The sequence below is a fragment of the Giraffa tippelskirchi genome, chromosome 4 (assembly GCF_054371585.1).
Source record: "Giraffa tippelskirchi isolate mGirTip1 chromosome 4, T2T-mGirTip1v1.2.pri, whole genome shotgun sequence".
Taxonomy (NCBI): domain Eukaryota; kingdom Metazoa; phylum Chordata; class Mammalia; order Artiodactyla; family Giraffidae; genus Giraffa; species Giraffa tippelskirchi.
Genome location: NC_137278.1, coordinates 141,818,820 through 141,839,716, shown reverse-complemented (window position 1 = coordinate 141,839,716; position 20,897 = coordinate 141,818,820). Strand labels below are relative to the sequence as shown.

General features: G+C 37.8%; 1 protein-coding gene across 1 annotated transcript in view; it reads left to right on the top strand.

Annotated features, from left to right (window-relative positions):
• Positions 1 to 13,668, top strand: part of REDIC1 (regulator of DNA class I crossover intermediates 1) — an 87,175-nt gene extending 73,507 nt beyond the window's left edge. The window contains exons 12-13 of the mRNA XM_081483685.1: positions 4,820 to 4,902; positions 12,469 to 13,668. Of these exons, the coding sequence (XP_081339811.1) occupies positions 4,820 to 4,902; positions 12,469 to 12,918 (533 nt within the window). The 3' untranslated portion in view covers positions 12,919 to 13,668. The remainder of the gene's footprint in view (positions 1 to 4,819; positions 4,903 to 12,468) is intronic.
• Positions 13,669 to 20,897: the final 7,229 nt, after the last annotated feature.

Below are 20,897 nucleotides of genomic sequence, written 5' to 3'. Positions count from 1 at the left end.
CCTAGGTTGGAGGATTTTGAGCATAACCTTACCAGCATGGGAGATGAGTACAATTGTCCAGTAGTTTGAACATTCTTTAGTACTGCTGTTCTTTGGGATTGAGATGAGGATTGACCTTTTCCAGTCCTGTGGGCACTGCTGGGTTTTCCAAATTTGCTGACAGCTAAGCATATGCATTAATTAAGTGTGAATTGTCATCCTAATGATGTTGAGTAGTACTATCTAAGAAGAAGGATTTTTTTTTATTAATTCAGTCTAATTTTGTATCTATAACAGCCGTTTAAAATTCCTTTATGCACTTTAAGGTTTTTCTCAAGTAGATTCTGAATGTCTCTTAGATTCAGCTGTAGGTACTTTTGTTGTTTTTGTTGCTACTTTAGTGTAAATGCACACCCCATGTTTCTGCATTGAATCTGGATTTTGGACACAAGCACATATGTGTTATTTTACTGAAAGGTCTTTTTAGGAGGTGATTTTGAGTCAGTAACTTGGGAAAGAGTATTGGCATCTATGGAAATGATTATTATTTTTCCCTCATATATCTTTTTTTATACCCCAAAACACATACCATAAAATTCACCCTTTCAGCAGTTTCAAAGAGTAAGGTATACCTCTCTTCCCTTCAGCCTTTGGTAGCCACAATTCTGTTTCTATGAGTTTGAATATTTTATTTTTCTTATATAAGTGTGATCATATAATATTTATCTTTTTGTGATTTATTTCGCTTAGTATAATGTCTTTAAGGTTCATCCATGTTGTAACATACAACAAGATTTCCTTCTTTTATAATGCTGAAAAATATTCCATTGTATGTATAAACCATGTTTTGTGTATCCATTCATTTGTTAATAGACATTTAGGTTGCTTTGACCTCTTGGTCATTGTAATATTGCAGTGAACATAGGTATACAAATATCTCTTCAAGATTCCATTTTCAATTCTTTTGAATGTATCCCAAGAAATGGAATTGCTGGGTCACATGGAAGTTCTGCTCTAAAATTTTATTTATTTATTTGGCTGCAGTTGATCTTCACTGCTGTGTGTGGGCTTTCTCTAGTTGTGGCAAGTGGGAGCTTCTCTAGTTGCAGTGTGCGGGCTTCTCATTATGACGGCTTCTCTTGTTGTAGAGTGCAGTCTCTAGGCATGGGAGCTTCAGTTCTTGTGGTACACAAGCTTAGTTGCTCCACAGCATGTGGAATCTTCCCAGACAGGAGTTCAATCCTAAATTGGCAGATGGATTCTTCACCACTAGACCATCAGGAAAGTCCATATTTTAAAATTTTTGAAGAATGTTCATACTGTTTTCCATATCAGCTATACAATTGTGCACTCCCAGCAATAATGCACCAGGGTTCCAATTTCTCGAAATCTGTACCAATGCTTATTATTTTCACTTGTTTCAGTAAGTGGCCATTTTAATGGGTGTGAGGTGATATATAATTGTGGTCTAGGTCTTTTAAAATAGTGAATTTTGCTAAAGGATTTTGTGATATGGACCATTCTAGCATTCCTAAAATAAATCCCACCAAATCATGATGATTTATGATTAAGTTTGCTCTTCTTATTTTCTAATTTTATATTTTGAAATTTTAACTCATATACAATTTTTGCACTGATGCTATTGGTTAGATTGGCCTATATAATATATGTGTGTGTATGTGCATGTGTAATCTTTCTCACATTTTGGAATTAATGTTCAATCAGATTTCCAAAATTTTTTTAAGTTTATAATAAAAATTGAGGGTATTTAAAAACTGTCTTGAAATTTGAATCACTTGCCTTTTCAACCAATCTCACTGTTTTAAGGTAGATCTTCATCACCTCATGACTTGATTGTTGAGTTAATCTCCCAATGATCTATGTTTTCATACATTTTACCCTTCTTTAATTAATCCCCAATTAGATGCCTTGGTAGACAGTCTAAAATTTCCTTAGTATTAAAGTGCACATCTACACTTTCTTTTCTCCCATCACATACACTATTTTTCATCTTGTCTTTTGGGAACTTGTTTATTCATCTTATAAAACCTATTCTTTATCTGGTGCTTTCTTTATTCAGTTCAATTCAGTTCAGTTGCTCAGTCGTGTCCGACTCTTTGTAACCCCATGAATCGCAGCACGCCAGGCCTCCTTGTCCATCACCAACTCCCGGAGTTTACCCAAACTCATGTCCATCAAGTTGGTGATGCCATCCAGCCATCTCATCCTCTGTCGTCCCCTTCTCCTCCTGCCCCCAATCCTTCCCAGCATCAGGGTCTTTTCCAATGAGTCAACTCTTTGCATGAGGCGGCCGTAGTATTGGAGTTTCGGCTTCAACATCAGTCCTTCCAATGAACACCTAGGACTGATCTCCTTTAGGATGGACTGGATCTCCTTGCAGTCCAAGGGACTCTCAAGAGTCTTTTCCAACACCACAGTTCAAAAGCATCAGTTCTTCAGCGCTCAGCTTTCTTCACAGTCCAGCTCTCACATCCATACATGACTACTGGTAAAACCATAGCCTTGACTAGACGGACCTTTGTTGGCAAAGTAATGTCTCTGCTTTTAAATATACTATTTAGGTTGGTCATAACTTTCCTTCCAAGGAGTAAGCATCTTTTAATTTCATGGCTGCAGTCACCATCTGCAGTGATTTTGGAGCCCCCCAAAATAAAGTCTGACACTGTTTCCCCATCCATTTCCCATGAAATGATGGGACCAGATGTCATGACCTTAGTTTTCTGAATGTTGAGCTTTAAGTCGACTTTTTCACTCTCCTTTCTCACTTTCATCAAGAGGCTTTTTAGTTCCTCTTCACTTTCTGCCATAAGGGTGGTGGCATCTGCATATCTGAGGTTATTGATATTTCTCCCGGCAGTCTTGATTCCAGCTTGTGTTTCTTCCAGCCCAGCGTTTCTCATGATGTACTCTGCATATAAGTTAAATAAGCAGGGTGACAATATACAGCCTTGATGTACTCCTTTTCCTATTTGGAACCAGTCTGTTGTTCCATGTCCAGTTCGAACTGTTGCTTCCTGACCTGCATACAGGTTTCTTAAGAGGCAGGTCAGGTGGTCTGGTAGTCCCATGTCTTGAATAATTTTCCACAGTTTGTTGTGATCCACACAGTCAAAGGCTTTGGTATAGTCAATAAAGCAGAAATAGATGTTTTTCTGGAACTCTTGCTTTTTGATGATCCAGCGGATGTTGGCAATTTGATCTCTGGTTCCTCTGCCTTTTCTAAAACCAGCTTGAACATCTGGAATTTCACGGTTCACATATTGTTGAAGCCTGGCTTGGAGAATTTTGAGCATTACTTTACTAGCCTGTTTCCCTAGAACTCATCACACTTAGGTCTCTACTGCTTTTGTATCTTCTATCACTTTTATTTTTGCACCTAACTTTGTGACTATTTTTAAAAACTGTATGTGTCTTTCCTCATCTCAAAATGCTCAATCCTTTGAGCATCATGGCCATGTATTCCTAAAAACTATTACAGTGCCTTACATAAGGTTTTGAATTTACATTCTAATCTACATTCATTTAACAGACATTTATCTTCTGTACTAATAACTGTGGGTTTACTGTACTTATGAATTGAATGGACCTTATTGTGGAGGAATACCTTTAGTTCATGTTGTTAGTAAAATCCTACTGTTCATTCTGTTCTCTGCTTTCCACTGTTAAGAAGAACCTTTGTGAGGATATAAATTCCTTCTAGAATGATGAACTGAGGGTAACTGAATTTACCTAAGTTCTCTCTACCTCTCAGCTGACTGACAGGTTCTGTTACAGAAGGCACCAAATCCAATCTGAGGTATGAATTGTAGTCATGATCTGCTGTATATAGGAGGGCATGTGATTTATTTATGTTGTTGCACCACATTCCATTACCTTTTGCTTTTTTTTAATAGCAAATTCACTTTTACAAGCAAGGAGAGGAATGGTTGAGCCTACTGTTGATCTATATATAGTATTGTATTTATACGTTCTAGGGAGTCATGACCTACTTATGAGGCCCATTTTTAAACTTTTCTTGGAATCATAAGAGAACATATTAAGCAGATAATGAATAACATACCAGGTGCTTTGAGTTAATTTTTCAAGTACAATTTAAAAAAAAATAAATTTAACAGTGTTGCAGTCATCAAATGTCAAAAGATATCTTTTTATATTAATTTTGAATTCATGAATAGCTTTAAAATTCTACAGTTATGAAATCATATTATAGGTTAAATATCATTTCAATTGTATGATGAAGCTTCATTTACTAAATTAGCAAATATATGGTACCTTGGCTTATCTTTCTTCCTATGGACTGACATTTTATTTGTTCATAAAAAAAGGTTCATTATATTGGAAAAAATCAGTTCAATTTCTCTGTTCTCATTTCTTCCCTTATGTTTCCTCCCCTTGTTTTACTTGCAAATACACGTTTTGTTTATTGTTGTTGTTTTAGTCACTAAGTTGTGTCCAACTCTCTTGTGACCCCATGGACTACAGACTGCCAGGTTCCTTTGTCCATAGGATGTCCCAAACAAGAATCCTGGAGTGGGCTGTCATTTCCTTCTCTAGAGGATCTTCCTGACTCAGTAATAGAACCTGCATGTCTTGCACTGGCAGGCAGATACATGGAGAATAAATCCAAAATACCCTGTCAAAAATGCAAGCTGCCACATATCCAAAATTTTAACTTTTAAAATGTTCCATAGTATGTTAACTGAACTTATTTACCAGCAACTATTTTCTGCCTGTGTATATATTAATACATACTCGTCTTCACAAATTAGCAAATATATGGTACCTTAATAAACTTTGAAAATTAAATCTTTATTTTCAGATCTTGATTCTTTACAGAGTAGTCAGTCTTCCAGTTACTCTCCAAGGCCAACAGATAGTTGTTTCAGTTCTAGTTCAGAGATGGTAAGTTATGCTCATTTTTGCTTGCTAACATATGCTGTACTAATTTAGAATAATTTGTATTTCTCATAGTTTACCTTTTCATTCTGAAAAAAAGTTGATATAATAGTGAAAATAAATGTAAATAAAAATGTAAAAATATTAAGAATGTAAATTAAAATGTTAGCATCATTCATTCATGTTTATGAAGCATCATTCATTCATGTTTATAACATGTTCATTGTTATTTACAAAACACACTCATATTAAGATGTGTGTGTGTATATATATATATATATGGTAAATGCGTGTTTCTTTTAAAAGAGTTTTTAGAAGAACCCATTCACAATAATTGAAAACCTTAAACAACCAATAATACATACAAAAAGAAAGTCTCAAGGCTTATATAAAGAAAAATATAAAATATAATCTGAATAATGGGAGTGAAATGTTTAATGCTGAGTGGGAACTATAATCTGAATAATTGGAGTTGCATCATATTCTGAGTGGATTTCTCACAAATCACATGTTTAAATGGAGTTCTCCATTAATTTTTCCTTCTTCCTTTCATCTACCTTTTGTCTCTAGCTTGCTATCCAAACTGCTCTTGTTATGGAAGGACACCAGTGACCTCTAATGGTGCCAAATTCATTGGGAAGTTTTCAGTTTTTATTTTACAAGAATTTCTAGCAATATTAATAGAAATAATTATTTTCTTTTCTTGAAACATTTTCTTCTCTTTGCTTTTGTGATGCACACTATCTTAGTTTCCTTCATACCTCTCTGTATGCTACTTTATGCCCTTGCCCACTTCTCTTCCACCTTTCCCTGTATATAAATGTTGTCATGTTTAGGGTTTGCTTCAGGAGCCTTCTCTTCTCTTAACCTATACTCCAAACTCTAGATGATGTTATATATTCCAGTGACTTTTTATACTATTGCCTGGTTGATGATAATTCTCAACTTTATGAATTCAGCTGAGATCCTTAATTAAGTGTCCAATTTCTTATTGGATATCTTCTTAGATATTTCACAAAAAAGCTGAACACCCTCTGATCTCCTTATATCAGTTTTCCTGATAGTTCTCATATTAGTAGATTAGTAGTGGGTAGTTTTCTACCCACTCAGTTGTGGCCAGAAACTTTAGTTTGGCATTTCAGTCTCACATGCCTTCCTAACCATATTCATTTCATCACTTCATCCAATCAATTCTACCTCCAACATAAATGGCATATTTATCTACTTCTCTCACCTGCTAAGTGTCAGTATACTAGTCTAAGGTATCATCATTTGTTCTTAAATTATTATGGTTGTTGCCCAAGAGATCTACTTCCACTCTTGTCCCACTTTTTTTTCCAGTTAGCAATCATTATGATCTTTTGAAAGCTTAAATCGAATGATGTTATTCCTGTGTTTGATTATTCAGTGGATTCCTCTTTTACATTAGAATCTAAACTACTGACGGTGGCCTCAGGCCCTGTGTGATCTAGCTTATGACTACCTTTCCAACTTCTAGTGTTCCTCTCTTACCACACATTGACATGCCACTTCCTTAGCTGACTGGTCTCTTTTCTGCTTCAGGACATTTATATTAATATATTCTGTTAATCATCAGCTTAAACATGTCAGTGCTTTTGAAGCCCCTCCTTGAATTTCAATCTAAATCAGGCCCCTAGATATGTTCTTATAATACTTCATACTTGCTCTTCATAATGTTTTTTTCAACTTATGATTGTAATTATGTGATTAACATTCTTTCCACATATAAGAGTGTGTGCTGTCAGTCAGTTCAGTCGCTCAGTAGTGTCTAACTCTTTGTAACCCCATGGACTGCAACACGCCAGGCTTTCCTGTCCATCACCAACTCCCAGAGCTTACTCAAACTCATGTCCGAGTCAGTGATGCCAACCAACCATTTCATCCTCTGTTGTCCCATTCTCCTCCTGCCTTCAATATTTCCCAGCATCAGGGTCTTTTCCAATGAGTCAGTTCTTCGCATCAGGTGGCCAAAGGGCTGGAGTTTCAGCTTCAGCATCAGTCCTTCCAGTGGGTATTAATGACTGATTTCCTTTAGGATGGATTGGTTGGATCTCCTTGCAGTCCAAGGGACTCTCAAGAGTCTTCTCCAAAACCACCACAGTTCAAAAGCATCAGTTCTTCAGTGCTCAGCTTTCTTTATAGTCCAACTCTCACATCCATACATGACTACTGGAAAAACTTTAGCTTTGACTAGACGGACTTTTGTCGGCAAAATACTGTCTCTGCTTTTTAATATGCTGTCTAGGTTAGTCATAGCTTTTCTTCCAAGGAGCAAGCATCTTTTAATTTCATGGCTGCAGTCACCATCTGCAGTGATTTTGGAGCCCAAGAAAAGTCTCTTAGTGTTTCCATTGTTTCCCCATCTATTTGCCATGAAGTGATGGGACTGGATCCATGACCTTAGTTGTCTGAATGTTGAGTTTTAGCCAACTTTTTCACTCTCCTCTTTCACTTTCATCAAGAGGCTTTTTAGTTTCTCTTCAGTTTCTGCCATAAGGGTGGTGTCATCTGCATATCTGAGGTTATTGATATTTCTCCTGGAAATCTTGATTCCAGCTTGTGTTTCATCCAGCCCAGCATTTCACATGATGTACTCTGCATATAAGTTAAATAAGTAGGGTGACAATATACAGCCTTGATGTACTCCTTTCCTGATTTGGAAACAGTCCATTGTTCCATGTCCAGTTCTAACTGTTGCTTCCTGACCTTCACACAGGTTTCTCAAGAGGCAGGTCAGGTGGTCTGGTAGTCCCATCTCTTGAAAAATTTCCCACAGTTTGTTGTGATCCACACAGTCAAAGGCTTTGGCATAGTCAGTATAGCAGAAGTAGATGTTTTTCTGGAACTCTTGGTTTTTTGATGATCCAGCAGATGTTCAGCAATTTGATCTCTGGTTCCTTTGCCTTTTCTAAATCCAGCTTGAACATCTGGAAGTTAACAGTTCACATATTGCTGAAGCCTGGCTTGGAGAATTTTGAGCATTACTTTGCTAGTGTGTGAGATGAGTGCAGTTGTGTGGTAGTTTGAGCATTCTTTGGCATTGCCTTTCTTTGGGATTGGAATCAAAACTGACCTTTTCCAGTCCTCTGGCCACTGCTGAGTTTTCCAAATTTGCTGGCATATTGAGTGCAGCACTTTCACAGCATCATCTTTTAGGATTTGAAATAGCTCCACTGGAATTCCATCACCTCCACTAGCTTTGTTCATAGTGATGCTTCCTAAGGCCCACTTGACTTCACAGTCCAGGATGTGTAGCTCTAAGTGAGTGATCACACCATTGTGGTTATCTGGGTCATTCAGATAATTTTTGTATAGTTCTTCTGTGTATTCTTGCCACCTCTTCTTAATAGTTTCTTTTTATGTTAGGTCCATACCATTTCTGTCCTTTATTGAGCCCATCTTTGCATGAAATGTTCCCTTGGTATCTCTAATCTTCTTGAAGAGATCTCTAATCTTTCCCATTCTATTATTTTCCTCTATTTCTTTGCATTGATCACTTAGGAAGGCTTTCTTATCTCTCCTTGCTATTCTTCTAGAACTAACACCAAAAAAAGATGTCCTTTTCATCATAGGGGACTTGAATACAAAAGCAGGAAGTCAAGAGACACCTGGAGGTATAGGCAAGTTTGGCCTTGCAGCCCAAAATGAAGCAGGTCAAAGGCTAACAGAGTTTACCAAAAGAACACCATTGTGGTTATCTGGGTCACGAAGATCTTTTTGTATAGTTCTTCTGTGTATTCTTCCATCTCTTCTTAATAGCTTCTGCTTCTGTTAGGTCCATACCATTTCTGTCCTTTATTGTGCCCTTCTTTGCATGAAATTTTCCCTTGGTATCTCTAATTTTCTTGAAGTGATCTCTAATCTTTCCTTTTCTGTTGTTTTCCTCTATTTCTTTACATTGATCACTGAGGAAGGCTTTCTTATCTCTCCTTGCTATTCTTTAGAACTCTACTTTCAAATGGGTATATCTTTCCTTTTCTCCTTTGCCTTTCACATCTCTTCTTTTCTCAGCTACCTGTAAGGCCTCCTGAGACAACCATTTGCTTTTTTGCATTTCTTTTTCTTGGAAATGATCTTGATCACTGCCTCCTGTACAGTGTCACAAACCTTCAGCCATAGTTCTTCAGGCACTCTCTGTCAGATCTAGTCCCTTGAATCTGTTTGTCACTTCCACTGTATAGTCGTAAGGGATTTGATTTAGGTCATATCTGAATGGTCTAGTGGTTTTCCCTACTTTCTTCAATTTAAGTCTGAATTTTGCAATAAGGAGTTCATGATCTGAGCTGTAGTCAGCTCCGTCTTGTTTTTGCTGACTGTATAGAGCGTCTCCATCTTTGGCTGCAAAGAATATAATCAATCTAATTTCAATAATGACCATCTGGTGATGTCTGTGTGTAGAGTCTTCTCTTGTATTGTTGAATGAGGGTGTTTGCTATGACCTGTTCATTCTCTTGGCAGAACTCTGTTAGACTTTGACCTGCCTCGTTTTGTACTCCCAGACCAAATTTGCCTCTTACTCCAGGTATCTCTTGCCTTCATACTTTTGCATTCCTGTCCCATATAATGAAAAGGACATCTTTTTGGGTGTTAGTTCTAGAAGGTCTTGTAGGTCTTCATAGAACTGTTCAACTTCAACTTCTTCAGCATTACTTGTTGGGGCATAGACTTGGATTAATGTGATATTGAATGGTTTGCCTTGAAAACGAACAGAGATCATTCTGTCTTTTCTGAGACTACATCCAAATACTGCATTTTGGACTCTTGTTGTGTATGATAGCTACTCAATTTCTTCTAAGAGATTCTTGCCCACAGTAGTAGATATAATGGTCATCTGAGTTAAATTCACCCATTCCAGTCCATTTTAGTTGCTGGTTCCTAAAATTGCGATGTTCACTCTTGCCATCTCTTGTTTGACCACTCCCAATTTGCCTTGATTCATGGACCTAACATTCCAGGTTCCTGTGCAATATTGCTCTTTACAGCATCAGACTTACTTCCATCACCAGTCACATCCACAACTGGTGTTGTTTTTGTTTTGTCTTCATCTCTTCATTCTTTCTGGAGTTATTTGTCCATTGATCTCCAGTAGCATATTTGGCACCTATCGACCTGGGGACTTCATCTTTCAGTTTCCTATCTTTTTGCCTTTTCATACTATTCATGAGGTTCTCAAGGCAAAAATACTAAAGTGGTTTGCCATTCCCTTCTCCAGTGGACCATGTTTTGTCAGAACTCTCCACCATGACCCGTCTGTCTTGGGTGACCCTACACAGCATGGCTCATAGTTTCATTGAGTTGGACAAGCTGCAGTCCATGTGATCAGATTGGTTAGTTTTCTGTGATTGTGGTTTTCAGTCTGTCTGCCCTCTAATGGTGGTAGGCTACAGACTATGGGGTCGCTAAGAGTCAGATGACTGAGAGACTTCACTTTCACTTTTCCCTTTCATGCACTGGAGAAGGAAACGGCAACCCACTCCAGTGTTCTTGCCTGGAGAATCCCAGGGACGGCGGAGCCTGGTGGGCTGCCGTCTATGGGGTCGCACAGAGTCGGACATGACTGAAGCGCCTTAGCAGCAGCAGCAGCCCTCTAATGGAAAAGGATAAGAGGCTTATGGAAGCTTCCTGATGGGAGAGACTGACTGAGAGGGAAACTGGGTCCTGTTCTGAAGGGTGGGGCTATGCTCAGTAAATCTTTAATCCAGTTTTCTGGTGGGGCTGTGTTCCCTCCCTGTTGTTTGTTCTGAGCACAAACTATGGTGGAGGTAATGAAGATAATGGACCTTCTTCAAAAGGTCCCATGCAGGCACTGCTGCACTCAGTACCCCCAGCCCTGCAGCTAGGCTACCGCTGACCCCTGCCTCCGCTGGAGGCTCCTGGACACTCATGGGCAAGTCTGGGTCAGTCTCTTGTGGGGTCACTGCTCCTTTCCCCTGGGTCCTGGTATGCACAAGCTTTTGTTTGTGCCCTCCAAGACTGTGTTTCCCAGTCTTCTGTAAGTTCTGGTGGGTCTATGGTGGGGTTAATGGTGACCTCCTCCAAGAGGGCTTATGCTATACCCAGGTCTGCTGCACCCAGAGCCCTTGCACCTCCAACAGTCTACTGCTGACCCGCACCTCTGCAGGAGACACTCAAACACAGTTCTGGCTCAGTCTCTGTGGGGTGTCTGGGTCCTGGTGTGCACAAAGTTTGTTTGAGCCCTCTGACGTCTCTGGTGGGCATGGGGTGTGATTCTAAATGTGAATTTTCCCCTCCTACCGTCTTGCTGTGGTTTCTCCTTTGCCCCTGGATGTGGGGTATCTTTTTTTGATGGGATCCAACATTCTTCTGTTGATGTGTGTGATGTAGAGGGCAGCAATCATGTCTGCTTCACTCACATTGCTGATGCTAACTGAATATTTATTTCTTGAATAAGTGTATTGATCTTTATTTTCTATAATTTGTGCCCAGCCAGTTTTAATACTACTTATTGGGCTTACTTTTCCTATTTTAGTGCCAATCAGCTGAGGCTTATATTTCATTTTAGGTTTTTTAATGTTAACTTTGCTTTTTATTTTTAGCTAAAATATTTTATATAGGATTTTTTATTAAAAAGAGTATTTTGTTTAGTAATTAAAAGATAAAGTTTTCTTGAAGTTGAAAAATTAAAGTTACTAAATTGAATTCTAGACCTATTAAAAATTCTTAACATTTGACTTTTTATATAGTGATTGTTATATTTATTACTATTTAACTTTTCTTTTGTGTATTTGATTTTTTGTTAACTGATGCTATTGTTAATGAGTCTTTTTGAGACTGAGTCCATGAAAGTACAATATAGATATTTTTTGACTTAAAGAGTCAAGGAGTGAATACTAAATTGTATGTGTTAGCTTTTTAATTCAAAGTTATGCTTCTACTCCACTCTTAAAGTAGTTGAAGAGTGTATGTTCTATATCATTTCATCTCTGTGAAAAGGTAGGATAATGTCACCTATAATTATGGGGACTAATAAGAGACAAAAGTCTTCTCTTTTTAGTGTTTTTCCATCTTTAATATAAGTGAAAAAGTGAAAGTTGTTCAGTTGTGTCCGACTCTTTGCAACCCCATTGACTCCAGGCCAGAATACTGGAGTGGGTAGTGTTCCCTTCTCCAGAGAATCTTCCCAAGCCAGGGATGGAACCCAGGTCTCCCACATTGCAGGCAGATTCTTTACCAGCTGAGCTACCAGGGAAGACCAAGAATACCAGAGTGGGTAGCCTATCCCTTCTCCAGGGGACCTTCCCAACCCAAGAATCGAACCCAGGTCTCCTGCATTGCAGTCAGATTCTTTACCAGCTGAGCTACCAGGGAAGCCCTTTAATATAAGGATTCTTAATATTGTGTCATGCTATTTTAAAATCTATAACCTTGATTAAAAAAAACAAAAAACTAAGTGGATTTGTTGCCTATCAAAGTCTTTTCTTTTCTTGAAAGTTTCTATAATGTGAATTTTGAGAATGTCTGCTTTAAAGTGATTGAATAATTTTTTTTAATGTAAGAATCATTTATAGCAAAATTACTAATTTCTTTTAGCCATCTGAAGATGAAGATCAAACTGAAGATTCAAATAGATCCATCAAAACCAAAGAAACAACTAATAATTTTTATTTAGAAAACATGGAAAAATTTCCATGTGATAAGGTTATTAATAACAATGCCAAATTTCATAAACAAAATGAGAATTTTAACCATTTCTCAGTGAATAATAATATACATCAGTTTCCAGAGTCTCAGTGTAATTCAGCACACGTATTGCAAAGCAAAACCAGTAATAACTGCATTCTACAGGTTGCAAGGTGCGATGCATGGGTACAAACGGAGAGTGAACTTATAATGGAGGAAAAATTAGATGCTGCCATACAATGTGATATAATTTCCAAATGTAAATGTAGAAATGATGTGTCTTTTTGTAATGTTGGAAGGTACAATGAAAATGTTAAGGCAGATACCACTGGAGGGCAGGAAATCCTTAAAAACAACTAATATTCTAAAACCTTAACCTGAGATTTTGCATTTATTTTAATGTTTAGAATTTTACTAACATAATAAAGAATGAGAATATTTTTGTAGCTAAGCAACTACATGAAAGTATTCAGAAGATGTATTTATTTTTTAGTATTACTAATTTATGCTTTAATTTCCCATAGGTATTTTTAATAGCTTCAGTGTGTCTTAAAATTTTTTAGAAAATAATATATATGTAAATTTACTATTATTCTTATGCTGATTATTTATTATATTATGAAATGCTGCTGTTTATGGATTAAAAATGTTTAACTATTACTTCTGTGAAATGAAAATATCTCCTGACATGTTAATAAACAAAAAATGTCACAGTCATCAGCATTTTCTGGCCTCCAAAAGTGAATGAAGGCTCCCAAAACTGGGATCCAGTGGATGCTGCCACTCCCCATAGTGATTGCTGAGGAGCTAGGGGAATGCAAGAAGCAAAATGAACAAGGAAACAGGATTGGCCCCAGGTAGCTGAGATGCATGTGAAAGGAATGAATTCAGCAATTCCAGAGACTTGCATCTTCCCATACATAGAATGCTAAATTCCTTAACTTGATACTGATCTTTGATGTTCAGACCACCTGCTCCCTTTGTTGCACTTGTATATAGCCTGACTTCCCCTCTTGCCCTCTTGGAGCAATTTTCTCAGAGCTACTAAGATGCTGTCTCCTGGGCTCAGAGTCCTAAACATTCCCACCAAATAAAATAACTTTACTTTCAGGTTGTGACTGTATTTTTTAGTTGACAATTCTTTGTTACATTTATTTTAAACTTTAGTGCAGTTGTATCTTTTGCAAAAATATTCTCTTCCAAGAATTTAAGACAGAAAATAATACTAAATAATATTAAATATGTTTTATAGCCTAATTATAAGATTTCCTTAGCTACTTATCTTAAACATTATACTGTTGTTAAAAATTCTGGCATTAATTTTTAGATAAAATATTTTTCTAATTTGGAGAAAAATTTTTTTGTTGGTGCTTATATTAATTCAAAGGAATGTTTTTTCAAGAGTAAAAAAAATGTTTCAACGCTTTTGTAAAAGAATTATTCAACATTGGAAAGTTATTTATGTTTACTAATTTTAATATTACATAAGATTTTCATAAATACTACATTAGAATCTCTCATTTGTAAAGTACCGGCTTTGTTTCCAACATAACACTTATTTCTGTTGTCAAGATTTTAAACGTTGACACTAGTCACTTTAGAAAATGGACATCTGTATGTTACAAAGTGACCAACAAGGGGCATTCTGATATCTAACTAGCAAAAATAAAATAGGGATTTCTGTTAAAGTGATTAGATAATGCATTTTTACATGTATACATATACATATCACTCAACAGTTTGTTTTGCAGAAGTGATCTGAAACAACAATTTAGAAACACTAAACTAATATTTAAACAGTAGCAGTCTTCAGGGTTTTAGCTAGTTTTAGGAAGTTCTCTTTGTGGCCTCAGAGAATACAATGAACTCCTAAGTAATTTTAAGGACAGTAATCCTCTCATGAAAGGGGGATATAATTATCTGATGTACATTGATAGTTTTCAAAAGGCCAGATTTTCAAAAGGCCAGGATATTGAATATCCTGATATTCAATAAAAGGTATTCCATAGTGGATTGATTATCCTGAGCATTATTTTGCAAAATATGATAGATTGTAGTAAAGAAGACCTATATATGGAAAAGAAGACTATACTGGTGATATTAGAGTAAGATTGAGCTTTGAATCAGCTTGGTTTCAAATACCAAATAAATTGATTTTTTCCAGTACAAATGAAAGTCTACCAGTTATTAAAAGCACATTCATTACAAAAGTCCATGCTTAGTTACATTTTTATCAATATCATAATGTGGTAGTTACGCTTAGTGAAATAAAGGAGAATATAGGGTAATGACTGCTGCTGCTGCTGCTGCTAAGTCGCTTCAGTCGTGTCCGACTCTGTGCGATCCCATAGACGGCAGCCCACCAGGCTCTACCATCCCTGGGATTCTCCAGGCAAGAATACTGGAGTGGGTTGCCATTTCCTCCTCCAGTGCATGAAAGGGAAAAGTGAAAGTGAAGTCGCTCAGTCATGTCCGACTCTTAGCGACCCCATGGACTGTAGCCTACCAGGCTCCTCCGTCCATGGGATTTTCCAGGCAAGAGTACTGGAGTGGGGTGCCATTGCCTTCTCCAGGGTAATGACTACACACAGTAAGAGGGAAGTAAGATGCAGTATAGTAAAGGATTTAAACTTGCCTCATAAAAGATCTGGATTTTTTTACCTTTGGCTTTGTAAGGTAATCTCTAAGCTCGAAGAGTGTTATGCCTGATAGAAGTATCTTTGTTTGCCTGGGGACCTTGAGCCAAGCCAGATAGTGTGATTTAAGATCACACTGAAGTCAGCCATGTGGGCAATCAATCATGCCACTGTGATGGAGCCAAAGAAAGACTCTGGACACCAAGGCTCACGTGAGCATCCGCAGTTGGCAGTACTTTGTGTTGTCACATATTGGTACCAGGAAATTAACACTCCCCATGACTTGTAGAAGACTGGAAGCTATGTATTACTTTCTTAGACTCTGTCCTATGTGCTTTTTACCTGGGCTGGTTTTAATATCTCCTTTCCCTATAATAAACTATAACTGTGAATATAACAGCTTTCAGTGAGTTCTGAGTCCTACCAGCAAACTATCAAATATGAGGGTGCTCTTGGAACCCCTGAAGTTTTACAGTCTGTTCCCTAACATTGCAGTTACTAACTCTTTAAGGAGATAAATATATTTGGATAGGAAAGTAAGTACAGCTTTATATAATAAAAAAGACATATATAGCAATACATTTTAACATATGTCTCAAAAGACAGTACTACTTTAGATTTTCTCTCGGTGAAATAATTTAATGAAAAAAATTGAGGTAAACAATTTTCTCCCATATTTTCAACTTAAGATTTATAAAACAAAATAATTCTAGCTAAGATTTGTCCAAATGAAGCAAAATGGAAAACAATGATTCTCTGTACACCTGTAGTATAAAACTATCAATCACAGTAATTTCAAATAAAATACTGTATATGCAGTAATGACCATTGCATACAATATTGATCTGGACTTTGTGTTTAACTAATTGTAAAAAGAAGTTGCCATTTGAAATAATATGAAGCTATATTTAGGGGTAGTCTATGTAATTTGCTTGTATAGCACTTATCATAATTGTAAGTTATTTGTGTAATTTCTTGTTTAATGTTTACCTTTCCTCACGACACATGTATATAGCAGTATGGCAAATGCCATTTCTGCTCACATTACCTTGGCACTTTCCATTTCAATACATCTCAACTTGATTTGTAACTGCTAGAGCAAATTCCTGAGGTATTTCTGGCTGCAAATACCTATTCTGCCAATGTGCAGGCAGGAAATACCACGGTATTAATACTGTCTGAAAGCAGTCTTTTAGAACAATGATTGATGGTAGATGGTGAATAAACACCGCAGTTCCCTTGCCTTTTGAGCAGGATAATGTCCTTAGAAGAGTGTTCTATACCGTATACTGCTTAATCAAAGTATGATTGACTGACTTGTAACATCAACATCACTATTGCTTGAGAGTTGGTTAGAAATGCAAATTCTTAGAATCCACTCCAAAACTAGTGCTTAGTTGCTCAGTCTGACTCTTTGCAAACCCATGGACCATAGCCTGCCAGGCTCCTCGCTTGATGGGATTGTCCAAGCAAGAATACTGGAGTGGTTGCCATGCCCTCCTCCAGGGGATCTTGCTGGCCCAGGGATCAAACCAGTGACTCCTGTTTCTCCGGCATTGCAGGTGGATTTTTTTACCCCACTAAGCCATCAGGGAAATATTACCAGTGCTTGAGAGTTGATTAGAAATGCAAATTCTTAGAATTCATTCCAGAACTACTGTATCAAAATCTCTTGGAGTGGGGTAAAAGAATCTCTGTTTAAATAAGATGTTTATACATTCTGAAGTTGTAGAAACACTGTTCTTTCAGAGTTCCTCACAAGTATTAAGCTTCAGTTGCTTTCAGTTGTAACTTACTTGATATTAATAGTAAGCCTTTTATTAGCATGCTTCCTTTCCTTTCTCACTTCTTCAATTCCGTAACTGTTTTTTGAGATCACATCCCAAACATACTACATGCACTTAAATTCTTGGCTTATGCTTTGCTTCTGAGGTAATCCATGAAAAAGAATCCCATGGACTGTAGCCTGCCAGGCTCCTCTGTTCATGGATTCTCCGTGCCAGAATACTGGAGTGAGTAGCTGTTCCCTTCTCCAGGGGATCTTCCCAACCCAGGGATCAAACCCAGATCCCCTGCTTTGCAGGAGGATTCTTTACTGTCTGAACCACCAGGGAAGAGGAGGTAATCCATACTGGCAAGTTATATAAAGGGACCATAACAAATGACTAAATGAATTTTCTTTATTGGTGTCACTCAAATGTTAACATTGGTAGCTTTCTGGTTTTACAGTTCTCTTGTACTAGTTTTTAATTTCTGCCACCTGCTGAAAACTCAATAAATGGGACTAGAAGCATATAGACAAGAGAGAATTAGTGAAATGAAATATTCATAATAAGCTATCTAAGTGCAGAAGAGAAGAAAATGTGAAAGTTAAACAATAACAACAATATAATGAGACACTCCAACATATGTTTAATTGAAGTATCAGTAGTAGAGGAGAGAAATGGGATAGAGATAATGACTGAGAATTTTTCAGAATTCATCAATGATACTAATCCACAAATTTAAGAAGGCCAACAATTTCCAAGTAGTATAAATAATATGAAACCCATGTCTAGACTCAGCATGGTGAAATGGTGAAGTCTCAAAGACACAGAATTTCTTGAAAGCAACTGGAGAGAAAAAGACTGGCTTCCTAGAAGGAAGACAATACTGTTATTTTAAAAAGCAATAATGAATGCCAAAAGACAGTGTAAAAATGCCATCCAAGTCCTGATAGGAAAATAACAGTCACTCTAGAATTGTGTTTCTAGCCCTACAGAACTAGCACTATTTGATACCAGGGCTCAGTGGTAAAAAATATGCCTGAAATGCAGGAGACATGGGTTGAATCCCTTGTTGGGAAGATCCCCTGGAGAAGGAAATGGCAACCCCACTCCAACATTCTTGCCTGGGAAATCCCATGGACAGAGAACTTGGTGGGTTGCAGTCCATTGGGTCACAAAAGAGTTCAACGACACATAGTAACAAAACAACAAACTAGCCAATACTAGCATGAAGCACCCAAACTTACAGGCTATGGCAATTTTTATTTAAGCTTTCTGAATATATACAGTAGTGCTTTCTCTTAGTGGAAAAAGTTTCTAATTTTTTCACTGTTTGGTCTTTAACATATATGCTCAGTTTTCCCACTGCTTCTATTCTTTTAGGCCCTCTTTTTTATTAACTTTGCAGCACTTGAAGTTGTTCCAGTGAAGGAGTTTATTTTTTTTTTTCAGTGCTGTCTCTGATGGTCTATGATGTATATTCCTTTATGCTTGTTGCTAAGGAGATACCACGTTCTCTCATTTCTTTAAAATTACTTTATTAGTAGTATTAAAATTCTCTTTAATATAAATTTAACTTATATGCAGAATACATGATGTGAAATGCCTGCCGGGCTATTTGAAACACAGCTGGAATCAAGATTGCCGGGAGAGATAACAATAACCTCAGATATGCAGATGACACCACCCTTATGGCAGAAAGTGAAGAAGAATTGGAGAGCCTGTTGATGAAGGTGAAAGAGGAGAGTGAAAAAGCTGGCTTAAAACAACATTCAAAAAACTAAGTTCATAGCATCCATTCCCATCACTTCATGCCAAATAAATGGGAAAAAATAGAAACAGTGACAGGCTTCATTTTCTTGGGCTTTTCATTTTTAAAATCACTGCAGTGACTGCAGCCATGAAATTAAAAGATGCTTGCTCCTTGGAAGAAAAGCTATGACCATCCTAGCAGACAGCATATTAAAAAGCAGAGACATCACTTTGCCGACAAAGGTCCATATAGTCAAAGCTGTGGTTTTTCCAGTAGTCATATATGGATGTGAAAGTTGAACCATAAAGAAGGCCGAGTGCCAAAGAATTGATGCTTTTGAACTGTGGTGTTGGAGAAGACTCTTGAGAGTCCCTTGAACTGCATGAAGATCAAACGAGTCAGTCCTAAAGGAAATCAATCCTGAGTATTCATTGGAAGGACTGATGCTGAAGCTCCAATACTTTGGCATCTGATGTGAAGAACTGACTCATTAGAAAAGACCCTGATGCTGGGAAAGATTGAAGACAGGAGGAGAAGGGGACTAAAGAGGATGAGATGGTTGGATGGCATCACCGACTCAATGGACATGAGTTTGAGCAAGCTCTGGGAGATTGTGAAGGACAGGAAAGCCTGGCATGCTGCAGTCCTTGGGGTCGCAAAGAGTCGGGCATGACTGAGCGACTGAACAACGACAGCTTTGACACGTACTGCTTGACTTTTTTTAATCAAGATACTTAGGTTTTGAATGTTGATATCTATATAAGATATCGACAAATGTGACAACTTCTGGGTTTTTGATGGATGTATGTTCATTTTGTGTATACCTGTGTGACTCAGTTCAAATGGATACAGTTTTGTGCATTCACCTAGTGTTTCTTGTGGATGCAAATGAACATCGGTCAGTGAGAAAGTCACATGATGCTCCCCTGGATCTGGGTCTTGGGTCCACCTGCCAATAGGCCAGCACAACCTTCAGGACCTCCTGGGCCCTGGCCTGCCTACCAGCAAATTGACAACAGCTCCAAGACACATTGGACTACTCAAAATCCATACCAGGATCCAGGCCCACTTACAAATGGACTGACACCAGCTTTAGGATTCCCTGGACTTTGAAGTAAACCATGTCAGGAACCAGTCCTGCCTACTAACAGACTGATACTAGATTCAGGAACCCCAGACTCACAATCACCCACCCCAGAGCCTAGCTACCTAGCTACCCACCCATCTACCAATAGGCCAATGCTTGCCCTGGGACCCCTCTTAGGATCCAGAGCCAGCCACCTCATGACCTGGCCCCATTCACCAGTGGCAAGCAGACTCTGCACAAGGTAGATTCTGGCCACTATCTGGACTGGGAGCCAGTCACGAGTGCTAGATGGTTCATAATAGTCAGCCCAAAACAATAGGACATAGCCCACATAGGGGACACCCCTAGAGCATATAGCTCTGGATACTAGATGGGAGTGCACTGCTGGGAAGCATAGGATATCTCCTATAAAATGTCACTTCTCCAAGATTGGCAAATGTAACCAACCTACCAAATACATTGAAAAAAAAAGCAAGTAAGGTGATAGAGGAATTAGTCTCCTGCCTCCCTGAAAAAAGTAACAAGATAAAACTCCAGAGGAGAAACTAAGTATAGTGGAGATAAGCAATCTACCCAATAAACAGCTCAAAGTAGTGACTGTAAAGATGTACAAAAACTCAGGAGAATATTGGAAGAATAGAATAAGAAGTTAGAAGTCTTCAACAAAGAGAAAATGCAGAGAAGAACCAGAGATGAAGAAAACAATAACTGCAATTTTAAAATACACTAGAAGGAATCAATATTGGATTAGATGATACAGAGAAACAAATCAGTGAGCTGGAAGACAGAATAGTGGAAATGACTAAAGCTGACCTGAAAAAAGAATGAATAAAAAGAAATGAGGATAGTTTACTATGATTCACATTACAGGGGAAGGGTCCCAGAAGGAGAAGACACAAAGTAGGGGCAGAGAACATATTTGAAGACATGAAAGATGGAAATGTCTCTAAGATGGAACAGGAAGCAAACATCCAGATTAAGGAAGAACTGTGTCCCAAAAAAGATCAACCAAAAGAGTAACAGACGAAGACACATTGTAGTTAAAATGTCAAAAATTAAAGAGGGAGTGGGACTTCCCTGGTGCTCCAATGGTTGAG